This window comes from Miscanthus floridulus, chromosome 10 (genome assembly GCF_019320115.1).
Source record: "Miscanthus floridulus cultivar M001 chromosome 10, ASM1932011v1, whole genome shotgun sequence".
NCBI classification, from domain to species: Eukaryota; Viridiplantae; Streptophyta; class Magnoliopsida; order Poales; family Poaceae; genus Miscanthus; species Miscanthus floridulus.
Window position 1 is genome coordinate 12,082,976 of NC_089589.1, and position 25,604 is coordinate 12,108,579.

The following is a 25,604-nucleotide window of genomic DNA, read 5'->3' on the forward strand; positions in this document are numbered from 1 at the left end:
CTTCCCCTTCTAATCACCACATCACTGTAAGTCTGCAATGCATGTCAACATCACCACACCGTAAAATCCATCTAACTTTGCTAATGCATAATATAATCAACTTGTCATGTAGTGCACGTACCGTTTGTACTTGTTCGTGAGTCCTTGCTCACAATTCACAAACCAGTCCCTCCCACTCCCATGATTGCAACTGCAAGGCTCGCTAGCTATATAAGGTCCATTGTATTGTGCAGTACCAAACCATCTATCCATACCAATTCTTTCTACATATATACCAAGCCTAACAGGAAACTCCATCACCATCTATCATCCAACACCACATATAAATTTATATAAATATACATAGTAATACACTCTATATTATTCTCCAGCATCAAAATACAGCAAGATGGCCATCTTGAGATCAAGGAAGCAAGGAGGCGCCAAGGCCATCACCAGCGCCACGTGGCATGCCTGTGTCACTGGTGGTGACACTGGGAAGGTCTTGAAAGGGTATGTTCCTATGATCCTAGTCGATGGGGAAGATGACGAACAGGGCCAGAGGATCTTGGTGCCAGTGCATACGCTGAGAGAGCCGTGTATGGCAGCATTGCTAGAGATGACAGAGCAGCAGTTTGGGCATGGCCAGCCCGGCGTGCTGAGGATCCCGTGCAGCGCGAACCATTTCGAGCACATTGTCAATGGGTTGACGTTGAAAGCTAAATAGCTTCATCATTTTCCCTATATACGGAGAACCATAGATTTTTTTTTTCTGCTCTTCTTGTGAGGTATTTTATTTTTAATTATCAGATTTTTTTTTCATTTTGATGTTTGTGTACCTAGAGATATTACCTTCATTTGTTTGTTTTGAGAAATGTATATCGTTATTTATTTTCCATAAAGATCATAAAGTTTATGACATGGTGCCAAAAACCCATAAGCTATTGTGGTCTGAGATTCCGGCACACCAGAGAGGAGCTTAAAAATAGCAAAAGGTAAAGAAATGTGCACTCAAACCAATCAACGTTGGTTAATAAAACACGAGAAATGCACGGCCTCTTTAGTCTTGCTAGTAAATTTTAATGTGTATGAAACGTTTGGCAGGAAAAACAGCCGCAACATCTTATATATGGGCCAGCAAGACGGCCTCTTTTGGGGTACAGCAAGCCCAAAAAGGGTAGAGCGTTTCCGCGAAAGCTGCATGACCGTTGTGTGCAATGACAACAGTCAACAGTATGGACACATATAATAATAACTAAACCCTCATCTCAGATCAAGCAGCATCAAATTCCATTCATCACTTGACAACTCACTTAGAATTAAGGTAGTGTACAACGCCGCAAAGCTACAATCGCACAAAATTGCTGAGCATGCAATGCACGAGGCCTCATATGATCACTGCCTCACTGGGTAGCAGCATCAGCGGAGGTTATGCATTTGCCGCATCAGCATATATATCTGCACTAAAATGCCAAGGTCAATAATAACATGTTCTACATTGAAGTGATTCTTTGGAGGCCAACCAATTCCAGATGGCTCTCAGAAATTCCCTTGGCATTTTAAAGTGTTTTTCTCCCTGCATCCAAGCAACAGTGTCAATGGCTTGGTAAATAAGAAGTGTGGTGATGCTGCTTATTAAGTACTGTACAATATTACCTTTTGGTTGACAGTTTTCAGCTACTGATGCATAAAATCGAGTGAATGAAGTGTTTCTGCTGACTTTCTCCTCCTGCGTTCAACAATAATATGCTTTTCAGCAAACTCAGCTGGTTGAAATATGGAATAGCAGATGTGAAGCAATTTTGACTACAAAGGAGGAACATTGCATCGACTGGGCAAATCCTACCTGAAGGAAGCTATCAACTGATGCCTTGTCATTTGGTGAGAAGGATACCACCTCTCTTTTCCTTTCAATAAAATCCTTGTTCTCAATCACCTGTCATTTCAGCAGTTGAAGCAGCCATCAGAAGTACTGCAGATGAAACGGATGTGCAATTCACTCGAATAGAAGGATATACTTTTCTTCCACCAAAGTCATAAAAATAGCAAGACAGAAAGCATAAATGTTGCATATATTCACATTCAATGTTCATGACAAGTATTTTGAATGATCCCATGCAATGGGAGGTCTTTGCAGAGTAACAACGTGATGTTCAACAGATCTTGCAAGGATGCTGACAGACACAAGGAATTTTAGATTGTGTGTTCACCTGGTCTATTAATCGCTTAATAGGACGGTGAAGTGGTTCAATTGTTGTCTGCTCGTGTAGCTTTTTCAAGAGGAAAAGAGGAATGGTGGCTACTTCTGGGAAGGAAACATGGTAGCTCCACTGGGCAAAATGTGCTGATAGAACCTGAATCGCTGAAAGAACGCACTCCTCTTGGAAATCCCTTGATTTCAGCAGGTTCTTTGGCACCTGAATGTGAAGAAACAGCAGTTAATATAAACCATTCTCATATTAGTGCAGTTGTAATTCACAGGGAATGGAAAAGATTGCATATCTACTTGATAAGGTAGTAAGTAATATGAACTTTTCGTGATTTCAGAATAGACATAATAAAATATTAAATGCTCTAACTGTTATCATCACCCAGATTGTTTCCAGTAAAAGTGGCATACCTTCAACAGCGATGAGAAGTTGATCTTTGTTCTTTGTGTTTGTTCTTTCTGAGAGACTTCTCTGAATTCTAGGCAGTCAAATAGCAACGATGGAATTGGATAGAACATCTGACTGCAGGAGGAAAGCTCGTTCAGCATCTGCACAAGCCTCAGTCTCAACGGTAAGTACCTTGTGCCTCGGAATAAGTGAGCCACTCCTCTTATTACTTGAAGAACTTCAGAAAATAAGGGATGGAGATTGTAATCCTTGTAGTGACAACACAGAAACCGAACCCATAGGTTGACACAATTAATATATTGCCAGTTATCTATCTTCCTGAGATCTTCCTGCAGACACAAGCAAGGAAACAATCGTTCATGTAAACTACCAAAAGAAAATATAGAAGACATCATCATGAGGCTAAACCTCAGCATGCACAGGTAGAATTTTCTCTCTTTTCGTTTGGGCATGTATATCAATACAAGGATCTTCTTATACTATCACAACAGATCATCATTAGATAGGCTTACAGAGAAAACTCCATTAACGTGATAGACTGTCAACAGCCAAAAAGCTGTGCCAAGGACAACATAACAAATATGTTGCAGCATGGGAACTCTAACCCATCATTTTGAGCATGTAACGAAAAATCCTCTTCAACCTCTCCAGACAGGAAAGAATAAAATAATGCCCAGTCTTATTGGACTAGATGGAATCCATGTTGGCTTAATAGATCAGAAAGTGTTAATATAACTGGCATCCATACACATTCTTGGGCCCTACTTGGATGCATGGGACCCAGTCTCCGCAATACCTAAAAAAGACCTAAGAATACTCAAGAAGGCCCCAAGAATCTGCCTGAGAGGATATACTATACTCCCTCCGTCCCTAAATGTCTGTCGTTTTCGCCTCCCGAGAAACAACTTTGACTAAATATATGTTAAAAATATTAATATTTATGATACATAATTAGTATCATTGGATAGATATTTGAATCTAGTTTTTTAATAAATTTATTTGGAGATAGAAATGTTGCACGTATTTTCTATAAATCGAGTCAAAGTTATCGGCACACAAATGGTGGCGACAACATTTAGGGACAGAGGGAGTATATACCTAATAAGCCCCATGACACTGTCACACTGCATGGGAAGGATACAGTGAAACTTCACACCCAGATCTAGAGTTAAACTATGTGCACATGCATGTTCTGATATAAGCCTTGTGGCATACCTTTTCCTTGGTTTTAGAAGCCTGTCTAAGAATAGCATTCAGTTGCTCCACGGAGGTTACTGCCCTCTCATACGATTTCTGAACATCAAGAGAATACAGCTCTACCAGACAGTCAATCAGAAAATAAATATGCTTTGTGTTTCTGTCATTCACAAGCTTGTTACTGGCAAGGTATGTATTGTAGGATTTAGTTAAACAGAGATCCAAACAGTCGGGTAACAGTGAAGCTACTTCTCGGATCATAAGAAATGCTGACAGAGACAAGCTCTGATCACCACTTGCCCACAAGCGAAATAAAATCTGCAGTGTTTGAAGCATATATAACAAGTCAAAATCACAGCGAAAAAATGAAAATTATTTTGACAAAATAATTGTTGCATAGTAATTGAACACCATGTGAATTTTTGAACCATAAGCACCAAGAATTCATGACCAATCAGATATGTATTAATATCCCCAGATACCGAACATTGTAGTATAACTCTTCAGAGAGCCGTCAAATTAATATATATATATATATATATATATATACAAATAATAACCGCATAAGGTTTTGAAAGAATATTCCTTCTAAATGTTTATAAGATTGTATATCAGAAACAGATGACTAAAACTCAAGGATGCCTATTAGGTTATTACCATCATACTATCACAATTTTCGTATAATAATAAGGGTCTATCTAGCAAACAACAGGCCCAAGCAAAAACAAATAGCATTCCTTCCAAACATATACTAGAAAATAATCTAAGCTGATGCATTCAAGCCTATTGCCACCATACAATCACAATTTCATATTTTCATGTAATAGAGTTTTTGCCAGAAATAGAACCATGTTTCTCCACATCCTAACTCCAAGATCCCTAATTTAAGGGTATATCTAAAATAAACATATTACCTTTGTTAAGACATGAATTCGTTTCATAACAACAATATGGTTGCCTCGATTAGATTTAGACATGAATTACCTTCGTAATATATGCAAAACTGAATTACACTCTTAGCAAGTAATATCATCAAAAGATGGCAGTACCTTGACAAGCCTACTTGATGTTGATGGATATGCAGAAAAAAGAACCACTGATGCTCTCAGCCGAGTCAAAACAAAGGCAAGTATTTTGTTGTCAGTAAGTTGACTAAGCAGATCAAGAGAATTCCGTAAGTAGGACTTTATGAGAGGATCAACAGTTTGCCATTTCTTTGAATTTCTCAGGTTCATAATTTTTCCTTTGTTAGCATCATCTTGAATTTCCAAAAGAGAACGGAAAACATTGTCTGACTCAGAAAGGACAAATGTTATTATTTGATAAAACACCCTGGCATTTTGAAATCTCTGCATCGAGGGGCCATCAGAGTGAACACCATATTGACAAGCATCCCGAAAAGCATTTAGTAAATTACGCAAGGCAGGTGATTTAGGATCCTTTGACACTAACTGGCACCATTCACTTATAGTCTTGCTTGTAAGGACCTTAGCATTTGGGGAATTTCCATCATTGGAGTCATCATCATCATCCATAGAATCCATTCCATCTTCATCAGAGTCCTATTGGAAATTTAAAAGGATTTGCAACAAAAAAAAAAAAACTAGTGAGATCAGGTTTATTTAGAAACAACAATGTAAACAGAACATGCAAAAAGTATATCAGCATTTCGTAGAAGTTAAAGGAACAGCTACCAATACTTCTTTACTTCTGTAGCTCTCCAACCCCGACTGCCATTTTTCGAGGAAATTTGCAAATTCAGGGTCCTACAAACAAGACAAATACTTAAATCCATATTGAAATCACTATAAGCAATGTACATCACGATCCTAGAATTCCAGTTGACGTTGTACTGACATTGCATAGTTGTTTCTTATTTGACAGTAGCACGTAATTCAAAGCATCTTGAATAGGTTGTAACATAAAAATCTCACTCGAATTAGTGCATAATCCCTACATCACCACAACCATAAACTGTATCTAAGAATAGATGCACTGAATACACTTCAATTACTAGTTTACTAAATGAACAGGTCCAGAAGTTCAGAGCAGAACTGATGTAATGTAAAAATTAGCTTACCCAATCAATTGAGCATAAAGTATACAGTTACATACTAGGGTACAAATAACTCTATTAGCTATAACCTACAGAAATTTTGCCAGCATTTTTCTGTGCACGCATTTTCTTCCAGTCCCCATTATCATTTATATGATAGAGTTTGTATGCTGAAAACCTGTATGTAAAGAAAACGGCATACAAAATATAAGACCCGCTAAATAGTAGTCCTGAATTGGTTTCTATGGTGGCAAAAAGAAACTATTGAGCTGCAACGAAGCAAGATATCCTGAAGCATACAGCCTGCAATTGTAAGAAGAACGTTGATAGAATTTAAAATTAGCATGCTGAGCTCTTTTGATGAACGGAAGTTCAACCTTATCCAGCAACTTCTTCAACTTTTTCTTTTGCTTTTTGATATCCCGATTCATGTCATCGTTCTGTCTGTCCAAACCATCTTCCATGATACAATCTACACAAAACATTGCAATATTTAGAAACTAGTACTCAAGCACAGGCCAAGCTAAATTAGTGTTACAACAACACACACTAACCTTTATCAGCTTTCTCATCCTCGCTGTCAGAATAGTATGGACATCCAGGATCCTGCATATCACAAATTAAGCAGTTGGTTATAAAAGCAAGTAGTGACCCAGCTGTGATGTACTGATACATGCATAAACTCTTCCAAGCAAAACCTTCCAACAATGGAACAATAGATGCTGTTGCAGTGTGGGGATGCTAAAACTCGTAGGGCGCATCATTGTTCGTAAGCTTGGTATAAGGATGTGAACAGGACAAACAAACATACCTCAGATAGATAACCATCACTGTCAGACAGATCAGCATCTAGTTCAGCATCATCCTCTGGAAACTCCAAGCCATGGATCAAAGTAGCATCTTCATCATTGGTGACCCTACAGGAAAAGCATTTTGATCTTAGTTATTTGAAACGTTAAATAGAGGAAGGAATATGGCGGCTGAATTAGTGCAAATCATTCTCCTGGTTATTAACAAACTAGGTTGGTTCCAGACAGCTGAAGGCAGAGAAGCCGGGACAAATCATGAACATCTAAATTGTTACTTATGTTATTGCAGCATAGCAGGTGTTTAGTCAACAAAAAAAAGGGAAATAATAAATCTTTGCAACCACGTCAGGTGAACTTGCCAAGCAAAACCACTAGGCACCCAACTGTGGACTACAATATAAGAACAGAGCATTCCAACGAGCCAAATTACTCAGGCAGAGCATTGTGGTAAGAGAAGATTGATGAATTACATGGTGGAATCGTGGACCCGCTGCGGCACGTCCTCGTCTCCATCCTCCCGGCCGGCGCTCCCACCTGAAACCAACTCGAGCAAGCTATCAATTAGACCCCCTTGCAGTCTCGCACGCACAGCCAAACAAGCAAGCGCAGGTGAGAAGCGTGGGGGGCAGAGACTCGCCTCTGCGGGGTCCGCGGCGGTGGTTGAACTGGTTGCGGATCTTGCGGTTGCGCTTGGCGGCGGACTGCAGGTTCTTGCGCGCGAACTTGCGCGCCTTCTTCCCCAGCTTCTTCGCCATCGCCGCCTCGGCGTCTCCCCGACAACAGCGCAGCGATGGAAGAAGCGGCGGTGGGGGTTTAGGGTTTGGGCTGCGCGTCTGTCCTCGTGGGGTTCGGAGATGAATGGATTCCTGAATGGAATGCTTACTGCCCCAGCAATGGGCCGTAAGTGTTGAAATGTTTGGGCTGGGTCCAACTTAACTGACGACCCTGGGATGAAGCCCTGGCCCAAGAAGGTCTACACCGAAAAAGCCTGCCATCTCATTCTCATCTCAGCGAGGCTGCTTACCTGATCAAAATTGAGATCAAGCTATCCTGCAGACTGCAGCAAGGTATTAACAAACGTTGATCTCTGTTAAACAGAGACAGATATTACAAAGAGAATTTTTAGCGCGGTATTAATGGTATCCAAAACGCTACTAGTTACTAGTTGTTGCTAAACAGAGATTGACCTTTTACATAGACGATGGTGCATAAAAGGGTTGATCTGAATTTTTAGCAGACTGCACCATAGTCTATGTAATAGCAGATATTGTTTACATAAAATTGGTCCCTAGATAAAATCAATCCCCGTTTAGAAATCACTGTGACTACTCACTTGGCCCTAAAAATTCTCACAAAAGTTGTAAATTTTATTCACAAAGACAAATATTGTTTGATTTCCAGAAAGAAGACAAACAAAACCATACAAAGGCAAATTAGTTAGTTATTTCTTGTCCTTGATTTGCTATCTGGCTAAGCTGTTCAAACGCAAGAAACACTAGGATAATAATTTGCAGGAAAATAGTGCAAGTTTTATGCTTGGCACTTTGCTAGCCTGTGGGCTGTGGACAAAGATGTGAATCACTGTAGCACCGTTTATCACTTCGTCTTGAACTGGATGCAGTCAGGATAACATACGGCTGTTGGACATTCTTTATAGTGTAGAGTTTTTCTCAACCTTGAAAATTCAGTAATTCACAGATGTACAATCGAAACATCATGATAATTGGTAAGAACTTGCAAGTTGCTCTACGGAGTTGGCAATGTGACCATTCTTCTCCATAATGGGAAAAAGGAAGGACCATCCAACTCCTGCAGCAACACTCCTCATCAACAAGATTAGTTGCTGCTAATCACTTTGTCATAACACCGTTCATCAACACAATTGTTATGACCAAGACTAGGCAGAACTATGTCAGTACATGCTAATTCCCAAGTGCGCTTTTGGTCATCTTGAGATACAGTTTCTGTTGCAGCAGCACTTCAGTTCTCCCGTGTCTCAAGTAACCTATGAAATCACAAGTAATAACTCTAGGCTTAACTGTAACTCTGACCCGGAGCTCAACATTTCTCAGAAAATGACAAGTGCATCATCTATCCAACCATATTTACAGTAGCTACAAAACCAACCTGAGAATCAAGAAGAAAAGAGAAATCTGAATATTGCTCCACCAGCGTCTGTTGTTCTCTTTTCAACATCGATCTCTCTGTCCCACGCCTGTCCTGTTTGCATCTAGAGTGAAATTGAATCCTTAAACTGGACACTGATAATGGGGAATCTTACAAAACAAGTAAAAAATCTTCAAAACAGTCATAGTCAAGCAGGTCTTTCTTAAAAGTAGAAAGGGGAAGAAGCCTTAAGGGCATGTTTGGATGCCGCCCTCGCCTGGGGGCACCCGCCCAGGCAGGTCAATCCAGCCCCAGGCGCCGGAAATCGACGACCTGGGTGAGGTGCCTGGGCCAGGCAAGATTCCCGGTCTTCAAAGCAAACAAGCCCTAAGTGCCATATGCTACCTGGAAACAAATGCGGGATTTAAGATTTCGCTGAAGTGATCATCCTCGAGGGTACAGTCAATGCTGAAAGGCTCCTTCAATTTGGTGCGATGATCATGCTCAATGCATTGAAAGCTCAAAATTATTTACTGTTAGAAAGTATAGGGAAAACATTTTTGAATTGTAACCTCTTTCCTGCATTTCTTGCAAAATACCACTCAAAGGTACTATGCCAAAGTACTTAAAAACGGACGACTAGATTCAAAGAGCATTTTATCTATTGTTTGTTTGTTATGCCCAGACTCTAAAATTAAAGTGTCTAGGTTTGATCAGCATGCATGGAATTCTATTGCTAATTACACATTGTTCCTATTGCAATGAACACCTAATAACTACAGAGACATCTCCCCCAACTAGCTTTGCTAATGCATTTCAGCCTAATGGAAGAATTAAAATGTTACAACACAAAAAAAAAGAAAAACAATTAGAGGAGAGCTGACTGCAGAGGGATGGGGGAAAGTTCTAGCCACATTTTCCAAAGAACAGCAGAGATACGCCATATGCACAGTTTCACTCAGCATCGGAGTAACTCGAGGTCCATCTGCATCTATGGCATCTGGCCATCTCTTTGACTTTACTTGTAACATCTCAACTTTACTTGCTGCTACTAGTTGATCATAATTCACTGAAAAAAATCCTCAGCTCTCATCTAAAGATAGATGTGGTCATCAGATCAGTCGATACATCTCGCTACCATTTTAGTTACTCAAAGATGCGAAGTTACTGTAGCACCGTTTACCACTTCATCTTTAACTGGATGCAGTCAGGATAATATATGGCTGTTGAACATTCTTTACAATGTAGAGTTCTCCTCAACCTTGAAAAATCAGTAATTCACAACTGCACAATCCAAACATCATGATAATTGATAAGAACTTGCAAGTTGCTCTACGGATCTACCACTACCAGCAACTGCATTTAAAATATGGACAGAGTTGGCAATGTGACGATTCTTCTCCATAGTGGGAAAAAAAATGAAGGATCATCCAACTCCTGCAGCAACACTCCTCATCAACAAGATTAGCTGCTGCTAATCACTTTGTCATAACACCCTTCATCTGATGGATAAGTCTCATGTGTGTCTGGTCTTTGTGGGGTTGTGCTGCTCACATGGTCCTTGTGGCTGTTTTTCTGTTTTTAGGACAGCATCTTAGACTAGAGGACAACATCTTAGACTAGAGGACAGTATCTTAGCTAGGACAGCATATTAGCATCTTAGACTAGCATCTTGGCATATGCTTGGCTGGCTAGCAGCCTATAAATATGTAACCCCAACCCCTCAGGTTGGTATGGCATTTGTGTGAGCTTGTGTGAGAAATAGACAAGAAAATTGCCCCAACTCCTAGTGTCATCCTCTCTTGATGAGAGTAAGAATTCTTCTACTATCAAGAGTGAGAATTCAGCGACTAACAACTGGTATCAGAGCCGTATTATCCTGTAGCCTGAGCATCTCTTGCTCATCTTCTCTCCCAGCCCCACAACAGCCCCAGCTGTTGGCAGCACCAGCTCCTTCGGCCGCTCCTGTTCACTCCTCCCCCGCGCAGACGAGCAGCAGCCCCCCGATAGCGCGTCTGAAGCAGCCCTCTCCCCACGCAGCAGCCCCCCGATAGCGCGTCATGTCTGCAGGGCAGTCTCAGCGCTCGGTCGCCTCGAGCACGCGGCGTCGGCAGGAGGCCGAACTTGCCGCGGCAGAGGAACGCGAGCGAGCGGCGGCAGAGACCGCTGCGGCGGCGGCAAGGGCGTCGAGGCTGGCAGCAGCCAGAGCGGAGGCGGAAGCAGCGGCGGCGGCGAATGCAGCGCGTGCGGCGGCGGCGGAGGTCGAGGCTCTGCGCGGCAGCATCGACAGCTCCATTTCCGCTGACGACACCGCCGACGCGGACCTCGAGCTGCTAGAGAGGGAGGCAGCGCGAGCGCGGACGGCGCAGTGGACAGCCGTGCACGTCCACGAGCGTGGCGGCAGCCCAGACAGGCGCGGACGCGCTGGCGGCGCTCCTGGAGGAGGCTCGCACGGCGGTGGCGCTCCTGGGGCAGCCGCGCACGCCCACGAGCGCGACGGCAGCCCAGACAGGCGCGGACGCGCCGGTGGCGCTCCTGGAGGAGGTGCGCACGGCGGCAGCGCTCCTGGAGGAGGCGCGCACGGCAACGGTGGTGGACGGGTCGATGGAGAGCGCGGCCTTCACAGGCAGCGTGGCTCTCTCTCCCCGGATCGGTACCGACGGGTCGATGGAGAACGCGGCCTTCACAGGCAGCGTGGCTCTCTCTCCCCGGATCGGTACCGCGGTTACCACGGGCTCCAGGCTGTTGTCAGAGACGTCGGTCCCGGCGGTGGGTGGCCTACCCTCACCAAGACCAACTACGTCGAGTGGGCTGCGGTGATGAGGGTAAAGCTCCAGGTGCAGCACATGTGGGAGGCAGTCCGATATGGCGACATCGACTACGACCTAGATCGACGGGCGCTGGATGCCCTCATCGCTGCAGTCTCGCCCGAGATGCAGTTCTCGCTTACCAACAAGCGAACTGCCAAGGAGGCTTGGGACGCCATCGCTGCGGCACGCATCGGCAGCGGCCGTGCCCGCAAGTCCACACTGCAGGCACTTCGCAAGGAGTGGGAGAACCTGGCCTTCAAGTCAGGTGAGGACGTTGATGACTTTGCTCTCCGTCTCAACACTCTGTTGCAGAAGATGGTGCAGTTCGGCGATGACACCTACGGCGAGGAGAGAGCTGTCGAAAAGCTCTTTCGCTGCGTCCCCGAGAAGTACAAGCAGATGGCTCGCTCGATCGAGTCCCTGCTGGATCTCTCCACGATGTCGATCGAGGAGGCGATAGGTCGCCTCAAGGTCGTCGACAGCGATGAGCCACAATCTCTCTCGGGGCCCATCACCACTGGCGGGAAGCTCCTTCTCACTCAGGAGCAGTGGCTTGCCAGCCAAGGTAACCGGAAGAAGAGGGAGCCTTCTTCCGCGATAGGTAGCCGCAAGCGTGGCAAGCCACGCAAGGTGCGCAGAGACGCCCAGGCCGGGGTGCGAGGACGTGCCGAGGGTGATGCCCGCAGAGGCGCCCAGGGCGGCGCCACCGGCAGGCACAAGCCAGCTCGGCCATTGGGCCAAGGACTGCCGACAGCCACGACGCGGCCAGGCCCACGTCACACAGGCGGAGGAGGAGGAGCCGGCTCTATTCATGGCACATGCAAGCATTGAGCTACCTCCAGCAGCACCGGCCGCAGCGGCTCTCCTCCACCTCGACGAGCCAAAAGCACACGCCCTCCTCGGCGACAGCTCCGGCAACGACAAGACTGATGGGTGGTGCCTCGACACCGGCGCCACCCATCACATGACCGGTCGACGAGAGTTCTTCACCGAGCTTGACTCTAGCGTCCGAGGCTCCATCAAGTTTGGGGATGCCTCCGGCGTGGAGATCAAGGGCGTCGGCTCTGTCATCTTCACCACCGTGTCTGGTGAGCACAGGCTGCTCACCGGAGTCTACTACATCCCCGCGTTGAAGAACTCCATCATCAGCTTGGGACAGCTGGATGAGAACGGTTCGCGCGTGGTGGTTGAGGACGGAGTCATGAGGATTTGGGATCGTCGTCGTCGCCTTCTTGCCAAGGTATCTAGAAGCGCAAATCAACTCTACGTCCTTAACGTGCAGGTGGCACAACCCCTCTGTCTCGCTGCTCGTCGGGACGACGAGGCATGGCAGTGGCACGAGCGTTTCGGGCACCTTCACTTTGAGGCCCTGAAGCGACTCAGTGCCACGGAGATGGTGCGAGGCCTGCCATGCCTCGACCATGTGGAGCAGCTCTGCGACGTCTGCGTGTTGATGAAGCAGAGGCGACTCCCCTTTCCACAGTGGGCTAGCTTTCGAGCCAAGGAGAAGCTCAAGCTTGTGCACGGGGACTTGTGTGGCCTAATGACACCGGCCACACCGGGAGGACGACGCTACTTCCTGCTGCTCGTCGACGACCTCTCCCGCTATATGTGGGTGATGGTCCTCAGCAGCATGGGAGAGGCTGTGGATGCCATTAGGCGCGCGTAGGCTGCTGCGGAGGCGAAGTGCGGCCGCAAGCTGCATGTGCTGCGCACCGACAACGGCGGCGAATTCACGGCGGCTGAATTCGCGTCGTACTACGCTGACAAGGGCATTCAGCACCACTACTCCGTGTCGTACAGCCCGCAGCAGAACGGTGTCGTCGAGCGGCGCAACCAGACGGTTGTGGGGATGGCTCGGGCCCTCCTCAAGCAGAGGGGGATGCCGGCTGTCTTCTGGGGAGAGGTGGTGGTGACGGTCGTCTACATCCTCAACCACTCGCCTACCAAGGCACTCGACGGCAGGACGCCGTACGAGGCTTGGCATGGGTGCAAGCCGGTGGTCTCCCACTTGTGGGTCTTCGGCTGTCTTGCGTTCGCTAAGGAGCTTGGCCACATCAGCAAGCTCGACGACAGGAGCACTCCGGGAGTGTTCATCGGCTACGTGGAGGGCTCAAAGGCCTACCGCATCCTCGACCCGAAGACACAGCATGTGCGCACGGCGCGCGACATTGTGTTCGACGAAGGGCGAGGATGGGCGTGGGACAAGGCGATGGACGATGGCTCGGCTCCGACGTACGACGACTTCTCTATCAAGTACGTCCACTTCGAGGGAGCTGGGGGAGTAGGCGGCTCTTCTTCGACGAGCGTGTCTACCCCAGTCCCCGAGCCTCCACCGACCCCGGCGCCTGCTACTCCGACAGCACCACGCTCTCTAGCCAGGACCTCGGCTGCAATGAGTTCTTCGCCAGCTCCACCACAGCCGGCAATGCCACGCACTCCAGCACCGACAGGCACCACTCTGGGCATGTCTACTCCACCACCAGCTCGTGTCGAGCACGGCCCGGTTGAGCTCGCTACTCCACTCTCTCACGACGAGGAGCGTGTCGACGCGTACCACGATGGTGAGCCGTTGCGGTACCGTACGATGGAGAACCTTCTCGGCGACCAGCCGGTACCGGGACCGGTGCCTCATGACCTAGAGGCACAGTTGCACCTTGCATGTGATGACGGCGAGCCTCGGTCATTTGCAGAGGCCGAGAGACACGTGGCATGGCGCGCCGCGATGCAGTTGGAGATGGATGCGGTTGAGAAGAATCGCACCTAGGAGCTTGCTGACCTTCCTCGTGGTCATTGCGCGATCACCCTTAAGTGGGTGTACAAGCTGAAGAGGGATGAAGCCGGTGCCATCGTCAAGCACAAGGCTCGCTTGGTGGCACGAGGTTTCGTGTAGCAGGAGGGGGTCGACTTCGACGACGCCTTTGCTCCCGTGGCATGAATGGAGTCCGTGTGACTCCTCCTTGCGCTAGCTGCCCAGGAGGGCTGGCGTGTTCATCACATGGATGTCAAGTCAGCGTTCCTTAACGGCGACTTGAAGGAGGAGGTCTACGTGCACCAGCCACCGGGATTTGCGATCCCCGGCAAGGTGGGCAAGGTGCTCCGCCTGCGTAAGGCCCTCTATGGCTTGCGGCAGGCACTGAGGGCATGGAATGCCAAGCTGGATTCCACGCTAAAGGGGATGGGCTTCGAGCAAAGCCCACACGAGGCGGCCATCTACCGATGGGGCAATGGAGGTAATGCCCTACTGGTGGGTGTCTATATCGATGACTTGGTGATCACCGGCACCAAGGATGCGGAGGTGGCGGCATTCAAGGAAGAGATGAAGGCCACCTTCTAGATGAGTGACCTGGGGCCTCTCTCCTTCTACCTGGGAATCGAGGTGCACCAGGATGACTCTGGGATCATGCTTCGACAGACCACCTACGCTAAGCGCGTCATTGAGCTAGCTGGGCTCACCGACTTGTCGAGTACCGTAGAACCGGGTACCCCGAGCGAATACCAAAAGGGTCACTTGAATCCCATCAAAAAGCAAAGCTAGAAGCTAAGCCGTAGGCTCCTCACCAGCTACGTCCGAGCCTACCAGGCTCTCCGACCCGCCTTGAGCCTCGCACAGAAGGTCTCGGCGCCCTAACGCAATCTCCGCCTCGCGCGAGGCCTTTCATGGAAGGCCTCGGCAGGGAGTGCAATCTCTGCCTCGCGCAAGGCCTCTCACGGAAAGGCCACGGCAAGGAGTCCGATCTCCGTCTCGCACGAGGCCTCGTTCTCTGTATCGCTCAAGGCCGGTTCGTCCATAGCCCGTCGCCCCCCGCCTCGACTGACCCTCCCGACAGCACGTCATGTCCCATTAATACGCCAACCACTCCCGTAATCTCAGCCGGATGATGGCTCGACACCGCAGAATGGCCGACGGGACCTAAGGTCGCATCAGCGCCATACCAGCTGGGACAGGGCACGACGGGGATTACCGGCCACTGTGTTCTGATGCTGTGCCCATGATTAGCGCCCACACTACACTATGCCCCGCGATCCCTGCCTCGAAAACAACATTGCATAGACAACTTGGCCCGGGTCATCACCGCCTCCAAGCCAGCGCACCAGATCAGCCGCCCTCTCGGGCCTCCGCACTGGGCACCAAGGTCTTGGCTATCTTGGGGTTTGTGTCTACCAAGACCCCCCACTGCGGTGCAGCCTCGGCACCGACCGAGTCTCGGTCTCGCGCACAGTCAGTCCACAGCAGCTTGCACATTCACCACCGTACCCACTCCAAGGTAGTCCCGGGGCTCCCACGACGCATAGGATCGGATGGGACCAGCACGCCGCCCTAGTGCTCCAAGGACGGACCACCCCGACGACCACGCCGCCACAGGAACAGGCCATAGGGCTCGGACATGCAGCCCCTGTTGGCACGACGCCGTGTAGTTAGCACATGTACTGTCCTTGTCCTCCCTTCAACTATAAAAGGAGAGAACTTGGGCCACTTAGAGGGGGGGAACTCACGGAGAAAGAACACTGGGTAACGCATACACACACACACGCTCCCCAGCTGCCTGAGAGCAACGTCTCAAGCAGCCCACACGACACCTTGCCGAGACCTGGGACTAACTCCCTCTCTCACCTAGCTTGTAACCCCCTACTACGAGCACTTCGGTGCAAGGAACAACAAGATCGATCTCTCAGACTGGACGTAGGGCATCGATTGCCTGAACCAGTATAAACCTTGTGTCTCTTTGCATCACCATCCGGGATTAGGGGCATGCAGTTCAAATTTACTAGTCGGTTGAGGACCCCCGGTCCAAAACACCGACAGTTGGCGCGCTAGGTAGGGGCCTCTACATGTCAGTTTCGTCATCCCAGCAAGTTCTAGATGGCAAACCCCGTACGACTGTTGCATCTCGGCATGGTGGTTTGGTTTGGGAGCCTAGAGTTCATGTCTCTGGGGCATGAGTACGACATGGTACTTCTCACTCCTCGAGCCCCACCAACCAACGACGAAGTCACACACCGGCAGCCCAGGCGCAGGCGGCGCTCGGACGGCCGCTCTCGCCACGCTCGCCAGGCACGACGCGAGCAAGATCACCCCGATGCTATGCGAGTCCAAGGCGACACGCCGCTCCCCACCGATATCCTACGACCAGCTGTTGGTGTAAGGTCCCTGGTCGGGGACCTGTCTAGCCTGAGCTTGGACAAGAGAAAAACGCTGGTGGAACGCGGCAACGCCCAGTCATCAAGCTCCGCTCCACCCCCCCTGAGAACCCAACTCCTGCGGAGCAAAGCCCGGCGGTGGCACCATCCCCATACCCCTTTGGGTTGAGAAATGCCACTGCCTTTTTTGCTTACGCTTACACTGCCACTCATGAGGATGCCTCAGGACGCCGCCAGCGCTTCGCTCTTGACCTGGACGCCCATGCCGACTCCTTAGAGGAGGACGAGGCGTGGCCCGGAATGGATTTCTCTAGACTCCACGACCCTAGAGCTATGCGCCGTTTCCTGGTCGCGAGCGACTACTGCTTCGGCTACTCCAACTCCGACGACGAGGGCACCTACGACCCCACTCGTGAGTGTTTTCATGTCGGCCTCGGGATGCCGAGGGCGGGTGAGGAGGACAAGGGGGTGGGCAGCCATTCCCCGCTTCACCCAGGTACAGGCGCCGCCACACCTCCACGCATTGTCCTGCCGGCCGCACGAAACGAGAACCCCGCTCTTGCGCGACCTCAACGCCCAGACCTAGAACAACTCCGTGAGCTCCAGGCCAAGGTCGAACAAGACCGACTTCTTCTACAACAGCTTTGAGACTCTCTCAAACAGGAGCAGCAAGGTCGCGGTGAAGGCGGAGGAGCCCGACAGAGGGCCCGCGATGTGCATCACCGCATCCATGACGACGAAGGGAGTGAGCAACCCCCAGTCTTCAATCGGGCTAGCCAGAACATCACGGCTGCGGCAATGCTGGTCCGCGCAATGCCCGAGCCTTCTACCATGGAGGGGCGGTGGGTCCGCGGCGAGCTCCGGGATCTCCTAGAGACCGCCGTGGTACAGCAGGCCGAAAGTTCCGCCTCCCGACGGCACGAGGGCGCCTCGAACTTGCCCGCAGCACCGCCTCGGCAGGATAGGGAAGCCTTGGTTCATCCCGAGCCCGCTCGAGCACCGATAGCCCACAGGGTCCCCGTGCTTCTTGACCGCCTCGGCAATCGACGCGAGGTGCAGGGAGACCATGAGGCGGTCAGCAGGCGATGACGCCACGACAATGAGGGGCCCACTCGGGGTTACCACCCGCACCGAGGTGGCTGCTATGACAGCGAGGAGGACCGCAGTCCTTCTCTTGAACCGCCAGGCCCTCGGGTCTTCAGTAGGGCCATCCGCGCTGCCCTTTTCCCGGCCCAGTTTTGGCAACCAGCCAATCTCGCGAAATATAGCGGCGAGACCAACCCCAAACTCTGGCTTGCCGATTACCGCCTGGCCTGCCAGCTAGGTGGCGCAGACGATGACCTGCTCATCATCCGCAACCTCCCCTTGCTCTTGTCGGACTCAGCGCGAGCCTGGCTCGAGCACCTTCCTCCCTCACAAATCCACGACTGGCGTGACTTGGTTAGGATCTTCATCGGGAACTTCCAAGGCACATACATACGCCCTGGGAACTCCTGGGATCTTAAAAGCTGTCGCCAGAAACCGGACGAATCTCTCTGAGACTTCATCCAGCGCTTCTCCAAACAGTGCACCGAGTTGCCCAGCATCGGCGACTCGGAGATCGTCCAGGCTTTCCTCTCCGGCACCACCTGTCGAGACTTGGTTCGAGAGTTAGGTTGGAACGTGCCGCGCTCCTCGACATCACCATCAACTTCGCCTCGAGTGAGGAGGCTGTTGGAGCCATCTTCCCCGATAGCGACGCTAAGGGTAAGTAGAGGGATGAGGCCCCCGAGGCCTTGGCCTCCCGCCTCCCCAAGAGAAAGAAGAAGGGGCGCCTAGGGAAGCAGGAGGTCCTGGGGGCCGATCTAGTCGTGGCCGCAGAACGCAAGAATCCTCGGGGCCCCAGGGGTCCTAGACCTTTCAACGACATGCTTAAGAAACCCTGCCCTTACCACCAAGGCCTGGTCAAGCATGCCCTCGAGGATTGCTCCATGCTGCGACGTTACTACGCTAGGCTCGGGCCCCCCGACGATGACGCCAAGCAGAAGGGCGCCGGTGGCCGGGACGAGGACAAGGACGATGGGTTCCCTAAGGTACACAACGTCTTCATGATCTTCGACAGGCCCTTGGCGTGCCTTACGGCGCAGTAGCGAAAGAGGGAACACCGAGAGGTCTTCTCGGTCAAGGTGGCCACTCCCTGGTACCTCGACTGGTCTCGAGAGGCGATCACCTTTGATCAAGACGACCACCCCGACCATGTTCTGAATCCCGGGTAGTATCCACTTGTTGTCGACCCCATCATCGGCAACACCTGACTCTCCAAGGTGTTGATGGACGGAGGCAGCGGCCTCAATATCCTATACGCCAACACCCTGGAGCTCTTGGAGATCGACCGATCGATGCTCCGAGGCGACGTCGCACCCTTCCACGGCATCATGCCATGGAAACGCACGCGACCCCTCGGGCGCGTCGACCTTCCCGTCTGCTTCAGCACCCCCTCCAACTACTGCAAGGAAGTCCTTACCTTCGAGGTGGTCGGATTCGGAGGAACCTACCACGCCATCTTGGGGAAGCCGTGCTACGCCAAGTTCATGGCAGTTCCCAATTATACCTACCTCAAGCTCAAGATGCCAGGCCCCAGCGGTATTATCACGATTAGGTCCATGTACAAACATGCATACGACTGTGATGTCGAGTGCGTCGAGTACACTGAGGCCCTCGCCGAGGCCGAGACCCTCATCGCCAACCTCGACCAACTCAGTGGCGAGGCGCCTGACTCCAAGCGTCACGCAGGGACATTCTAGCCCGCGGAGGCCATCAAGCTCGTCCTGGTCAACCCCGCCTACCCCGACGACTGGGCGCTGAGGATCAGCGCCACCCTCGATATCAAATAGGAAGCCGTGCTCGTCGACTTCCTCCATGCAAATGCCGACATATTCGCATGGAGTCCCTCGGACATGCCAGGCATACCGAGGGAGGTCACCGAGCACGCCTTGGACATCCAGGCCGGCTCTAGACCGGTGAAGCAACGCCTGCGCCGCTTCGACGAGGAAAGGTGTAGGGCCATCGGTGAGGAGGTGCAGAAACTCTTGGCGGCCGGGTTCATCAAAGAAGTATCCCACCCAGAGTGGCTGGCTAACCCCGTGTTAGTCAAGAAGAAAAGTGGGAAATGGAGGATGTGTGTAGACTACACCGGTTTGAACAAAGCCTGTCCAAAAGTCCCCTTCCCATTGCCCCGAATCGATCAAATCGTTGATTCCACCGCAGGGTGCGAGACCCTGTCTTTCCTTGATGCGTATTCTGGTTACCATCAAATCAAGATGAAGGAGTCCGACCAGCTTGCAACTTCTTTCATCACACCATTCGGCATGTACTGCTATGTGACTATGCCTTTCGGCCTTAGAAACGCAGGGGCCACGTACCAGCGGTGCATGACCTAGGTCTTTGGCGACCACATTGGGCGGACTGTCGAGGCCTATGTGGACGACATCGTGGTAAAGACCAGAAAGGCTAGGAACCTCGTCGACGACTTGAGGATAGCCTTCAGATGCCTTAGAGAGAAGGGCATCAAGCTCAATCCCGAGAAATGTGTATTCAGGGTCCCCCAAGGCATGCTCTTGGGATTCATAGTCTCGGAACGCGGCATCGAAGCTAACCCAGAGAAGGTCTCGGCCATAACCAGCATGGGACCAATCAGAGACCTCAAGGGCGTACAGAGGGTCATGGGATGCCTTGCGGCCCTAAGCCCCTTCATCTCGCGCCTCGGCGAAAAGGGTCTACCTCTGTACCGACTCTTGAGAAAATCTGAGCGTTTTTCTTGGACCCCCGAGGCCAAAGAAGCCCTCGATAGACTCAAAGCGCTGCTCACGAATCCTCCTATCCTGGTACCCCCGACCAGGGACAAGGCCCTTTTACTCTACGTCGCCGCAACGACCCAAGTGGTCAGCGCTGCCGTGGTCGTGGAGAGGCAGGAAGAGGGGCATGCTCTGCCCACCCAATGACCTATTTATTTCATCAGCGAGGTGCTCTCCGAGGCCAAAGCACGCTACCCCCACATCTAGAAGCTGGTCTATGCCGTGGTCCTGGCTCGGCGCAAATTGCGTCACTACTTCGAGTCTCACCCAGTGACTGTGTTATCATCTTTCCCCCTGGGGGAGATAGTTCATAACCAGGAGGCCTCGGGTAGGATAGCCAAGTGGGCCATCGAGCTTATGGGGGAAACCTTGACTTTTGCGCCTTGAAAAGCAATCAAGTCTCAGGTCTTGGCTAATTTCGTGGCTGAGTGGACAGACACCCAACTACCACCTGCTCAAATCCAGACGGAGTGCTGGACCCTGTACTTCGACGGATCCCTGATGAAGACCGGGGCAGGCGCGGGTCTGCTCTTCATCTCGCCCCTCGGAGTACACATGCGCTACATGGTGCGGCTCCACTTCGCCGCCTCCAACAACATGGCCGAGTATGAGGCCCTCATCAACGGCTTACAAGTCGCCATCGAACTTGGGGCACGGCGTCTCGACGTCCGAGGCGACTCACAGCTCGTCATGGATCAAGTGATGAAGGAGTCAAATTGCCTCGACCCCAAAATGGAGGCTTACTGCAAATTAGTACGTCGCCTAGAAGACAAGTTCAACGGCCTCGAACTAAACCACATTGCGCGGAAGTACAACGAGGCCGCCGATGAGCTGGCAAAGATGGCCTCGGCACGGGCCCTAGTCCCCCCGAACGTCTTTGCCACAGACCTCCACAAACCTTCCATTGACTACACCTTGATAACAGAGGAGGGCCCACCTGTGGAAACCACGGCGAAGCTCGATGCCCCCTCTGCTGCCGAGACCCCCTCGACCGAGCCCGAGGTCATGGAAGTCAACACCGAGCCTCCGCAGACTGATCAGGACGCGGATTGGTGAATCCCATTCCTCGATTGGCTTGATCGGGGGGAGCTTCCTGGCGACAGGACTGAAGCACGACGGCTTGCGTGCCGAGCCAAGACCTACGTCCTCTACAATGACGAATTGTACAGGCGAAGTCCCTTAGGTGTCCTCCAACGATGTATCACTACCGAGGTGGGCTGAGCCCTGCTTTGGGACTTGCATGTAGGGGCTTGCGGGCACCATGCGGTGCCTCAGACGCTCATGGGGAATGCTTTCCGCCAAGGGTTCTACTGGCCGACGGCGGTCGCCGACGCCACCAAGCTAGTACGCTCCTACGAAGGATGCCAGTACTACGCTCGGCAGACACATCTCCCGGCCCTGGCCCTGCAAACCATCCCCATCACATGGCCGTTCGCCGTGTGGGGGCTCGACATGGTTGAGCCTCTACAAAAGGCCCCCGGGGGCTACACCCATCTACTGGTATCAATCGACAAGTTCTCCAAATGGATCGAGGCTCGTCCGATCAATTGAATCAAATCCGAGCAGGCAGTGCTGCTCTTCACTGACATTATCCATAGATTTGGGGTCCCCAACACCATCATCACCGACAACGGGACACAGTTCACCGACAAAAAGTTCCTGACGTTTTGCGACGACCACCACATCCGTGTGGCCTGGTCAGCTGTAGGACACCCAAGGACCAACGGCCAAGTAGAGCGTGCCAATGGCATAATCCTACAAGGCCTCAAGCCAAGGATTCACAACCGGTTGAAAAAGTTTGGCAAGAAATGGCTCGCCGAACTCCCATCGGTCATCTGGAGCCTGAGGAACACTCCAAGCCGAGCCACGGGGTTCACGCCTTTCTTCCTGGTCTATGGGGCCGAGGCCATCCTCCCAACTGACTTGGAATATGGTTCCCCGAGGCTACAAGCCTATAACAAACAAAGTAACCGCACCACCCGAGAGGACGCCCTCGATCAACTGGAGGAAGCCCGAGACATCACGCTACTACACTTGGCCAAATACCAGCAGAGCCTACGGCGCTATCAGGCCCGATGCATCTGAAGGCGAAACTTGAAGGTAGGCGACCTGGTATTGAGGCTAGCACAGAGCAACAAGGGCCGCCATAAGCTGACCCCACCATGGGAAGGGCCATACATCATCGCCCAAGTACTAAAGCCCAGGACCTACAAGTTGGCCAATGAGAAGGGCGAAATCTTCACCAATGCTTGGAACATAGAACAGCTACGTCGCTTTTATCCCTAAATTTCCAAAGCATTGTATATGTTGTTTCTCAGAATACAATTAAAAAGCGTTCTTTAGTTGGTCTAATTTTTCGAGAAACCCCCCGAGCCCATCGTGGGTCTCGGCAATACAATAACACGGCAAGGGAGGCTCGGCTCTGCCTTGGCAGAACCAAGCCTCCCTCGAGGGCTAGATGGGGGACTCCCCCTAGGTCCCACGCACCATTCTTCAGTCGTTTTTCGCAAAAATTCCTACGCCAAGACTCTAGCATGCTCTGATGAATCGGTTGTAAAAACCCCTCGGGCCAAAGTCTGTTTCCTAAGCAAGAGGCCGGTAGAGTCGCGAGATGGCCTACGCCTCCGGGCTACGGCACTCCCTCACTACCTCTTGCCCAAGGGATGGCTTAGGCCCCAAGGGGGTGTTTTGCAAATGAAATCTGATCAGAAGCAACAGAGGGCAGAGGCTCGGAAACATGAGAAAAACAACTAAGAAACACAAATACTTCAAAAATAAAGGCCTCGACGGCCACAAGCATTACGATACAAAAATAACTCCTACCCTATTTTTACATAGCCCCTGGGGCCCAGATCAAGGCTCAGGGCCTTCAGCATCGGTAGATGGTAGGGGAGGAACCACCTCCTCTTCGAAGAGCGTTGCCAGCACCATGCCAGGGCCTTCCGTCGCCTCCATCAGCTTCACGACCGCCACGTTGGCCTCCTCCTCATCAACAGGCAGGACATACCCATCACTGATGGCCGGGAGGTCGACGCCGACGTAGTGAGAAGAGATGACGGCCAGCGCGCGCTTGACACCCATGTGCAGCGCTCCTCGGAGCCGCTCACGCATCTGGCTGCTCAGCGCGATCAAACGGCTCCCTAGGGAGCTGCCTGACTGAACCCCTTCAACCTCCAAGGCCTCGCAGGTGGAAAGGGCGGCACGTTTCAGCACCTCGTGCTCCCCGATCTCGGTCTCGAGCATCGTCTGCACCGCGCTGGAAGCTTTGGCTGCTCGAGTAACCTCCGCCTCTAACTCTACACCACGGAGAATAGAGTAAGGTTGAGCGAGGGAAGAAAACAACCTAAATTAGGAGCGGAAGCCCACGGAACTCACCCTTGGCCTTTAGCTCCCAGTGTCGGGTCTTGACCTGATAGGCCTTGGCTTTCTCCTTCCAGCGTAGGGCCTCGGCCCGGGAAGCCTCGGCCTCCTCCTTCAAGCGCTGGGCCTCGACCCGAGAAGCCTCGGCCGCCCTGGAAGCTTCACTCCCCACCTCTGCATCACACAAGGGAGTTAGGGAGCGAACATAAGGAAAAGAAAACAAAATGAGGGGACTAAAAAACTCACCCTCGACCGTCCCCCTCCAAACCACAGCCTCGGTTCACGAGGCCTCAGCTGCAGCAAGGGCCTCATCCAAGGCACCTTTCGTCAGCTGGTGCGCATTCTGTTCTGCCCCCAGCTGCCCCGCGAGAGCCGCGGCCGAGGCCGTAGCTTCAACGGCTCGGCCCCTGAAGGCATCCCGATCGCTGACCGCGCTGGTGAGCTCCTCCTCCAACTCCTTGACCCGCGCCGCCAGAGGGGCGAGCTGCGTCTGGGCCATGGCCGCCTCAACCTTCGCGTCGGCACAACAAAGGCGGAGGTCCTCTACCTCCACGCTCCGTGCCGACAGGAGCTCGTTGGCGCCGGCAAGAAGGCCCTTCTGCCGCTGAAGCTGGTCCCAGACGCCCCTCTCCCGCCGGAGAAAGACTGACTTCCCAAGGGACTGGGTCTCGAGCTCCTAGGGAAGCAGAACAGGGGTCATTGATTGCAACAAAACCCAGAAAAAGACAACGTCGCGTGAGAAAGAAAAACATGAACCTGGGCGACTCCGGGTAGTTCGTCGACCACCACGGACAGCGCCGTCCGTAGCGACCGCTCCGCTAGCTGGTGGTATTGCTCGAAGGTGCCCCAGCGCCTGCCCTCGGCTACGTCCTCGAGGGCAAACAGAGGCTCCCCCTCAGGGTCGTCCCGGCTCCGCCACAGTACCCGCGGGTGATCCCAACCGTGAGGCTCGGGTCACGCCCGCACGAGGGCCGAGCTTCCCTTGTTCAAGATCGGTGCCGGCTGTTCCACAGCACCAGTCTCCTCGGTGTCGACCACCTCCCACGCCCGGGAAGTATCGTCGAAGGAGATCGGATAGACCTCCGCCTCCCGGGCACTCTCTCGCAACAAGGGCGAGCCCTAAACCAAGGGCGCCACCAAGGCCTCCGCCGCCTTCATCTCCGCCTCCGCAATTATGGCCTTGGTGATCTCGGGGGCTCCGGCCTCCGCAATTATGGCCTCGACGGTCTTGGGGGCTCCGGCTTCCGCCATCGTGGCCTCGGTGGACGCAGAAACACCGACCGCGGCCACTGCGGTCTCGGCGGTCTTGGGCGCCCTGGCCCCCGTCACCTCAGTCGTGGAGACCCTAGGGGCCTCGGCAACCAAGGGCACGCCGGCCCCATCTGACTCGTGAGCCTCGCCCTCGTGGGGCGGAAGCACTCCCTCCCTCGTCTGTGTAGGGGTCACCTCGGCGGCCCCTCCTTGGGCGGCCGGCTCCTTTAGGTCAGCCCTCGCCGACACCGCACCGCGTTGAATAGCGGCTTGTGCCTCCGCCACCCAGTGGGCGAAGGAGCCAGGGCTCGCCTTGAGCACCTTAAGGGGCGCCAAGGGAAGCTCGTCCACAGGCCGCTTTCGACTAGGGAAAAATAACCTACAGGGTCAGTGCGAGACCAAAAGGCGAATGGAAGGCACTATGACCCTGCCAAAAATACACC

General features: G+C 51.9%; 1 protein-coding gene across 2 annotated transcripts; it reads right to left on the minus strand.

Moving 5' to 3' along the window:
• Nucleotides 1–1,254: 1,254 nt before the first annotated feature.
• Nucleotides 1,255–7,543, minus strand: LOC136486257 (protein REBELOTE-like). Of its 2 annotated transcripts, none has more exons than XM_066483133.1 (13): nt 7,297–7,543; nt 7,130–7,193; nt 6,662–6,767; nt 6,405–6,456; nt 6,228–6,322; nt 5,495–5,560; nt 4,844–5,356; nt 3,813–4,112; nt 2,600–2,926; nt 2,190–2,396; nt 1,826–1,915; nt 1,636–1,708; nt 1,255–1,555 (listed from the first exon to the last, which is right to left on the minus strand). In XM_066483133.1, the coding sequence occupies exons 1-13, from the start codon at nt 7,412–7,414 to the stop codon at nt 1,539–1,541; spliced, it is 2,028 nt and encodes a 675-aa protein (XP_066339230.1). In that variant the 5' UTR covers nt 7,415–7,543; the 3' UTR covers nt 1,255–1,538. The 2 variants fall into 2 exon arrangements, with proteins under 2 accessions (XP_066339230.1, XP_066339229.1); XM_066483132.1 differs by having other exon boundaries at nt 5,489–5,560; nt 7,297–7,537.
• Between the last annotated feature and the right edge of the window lie 18,061 nt (nt 7,544–25,604).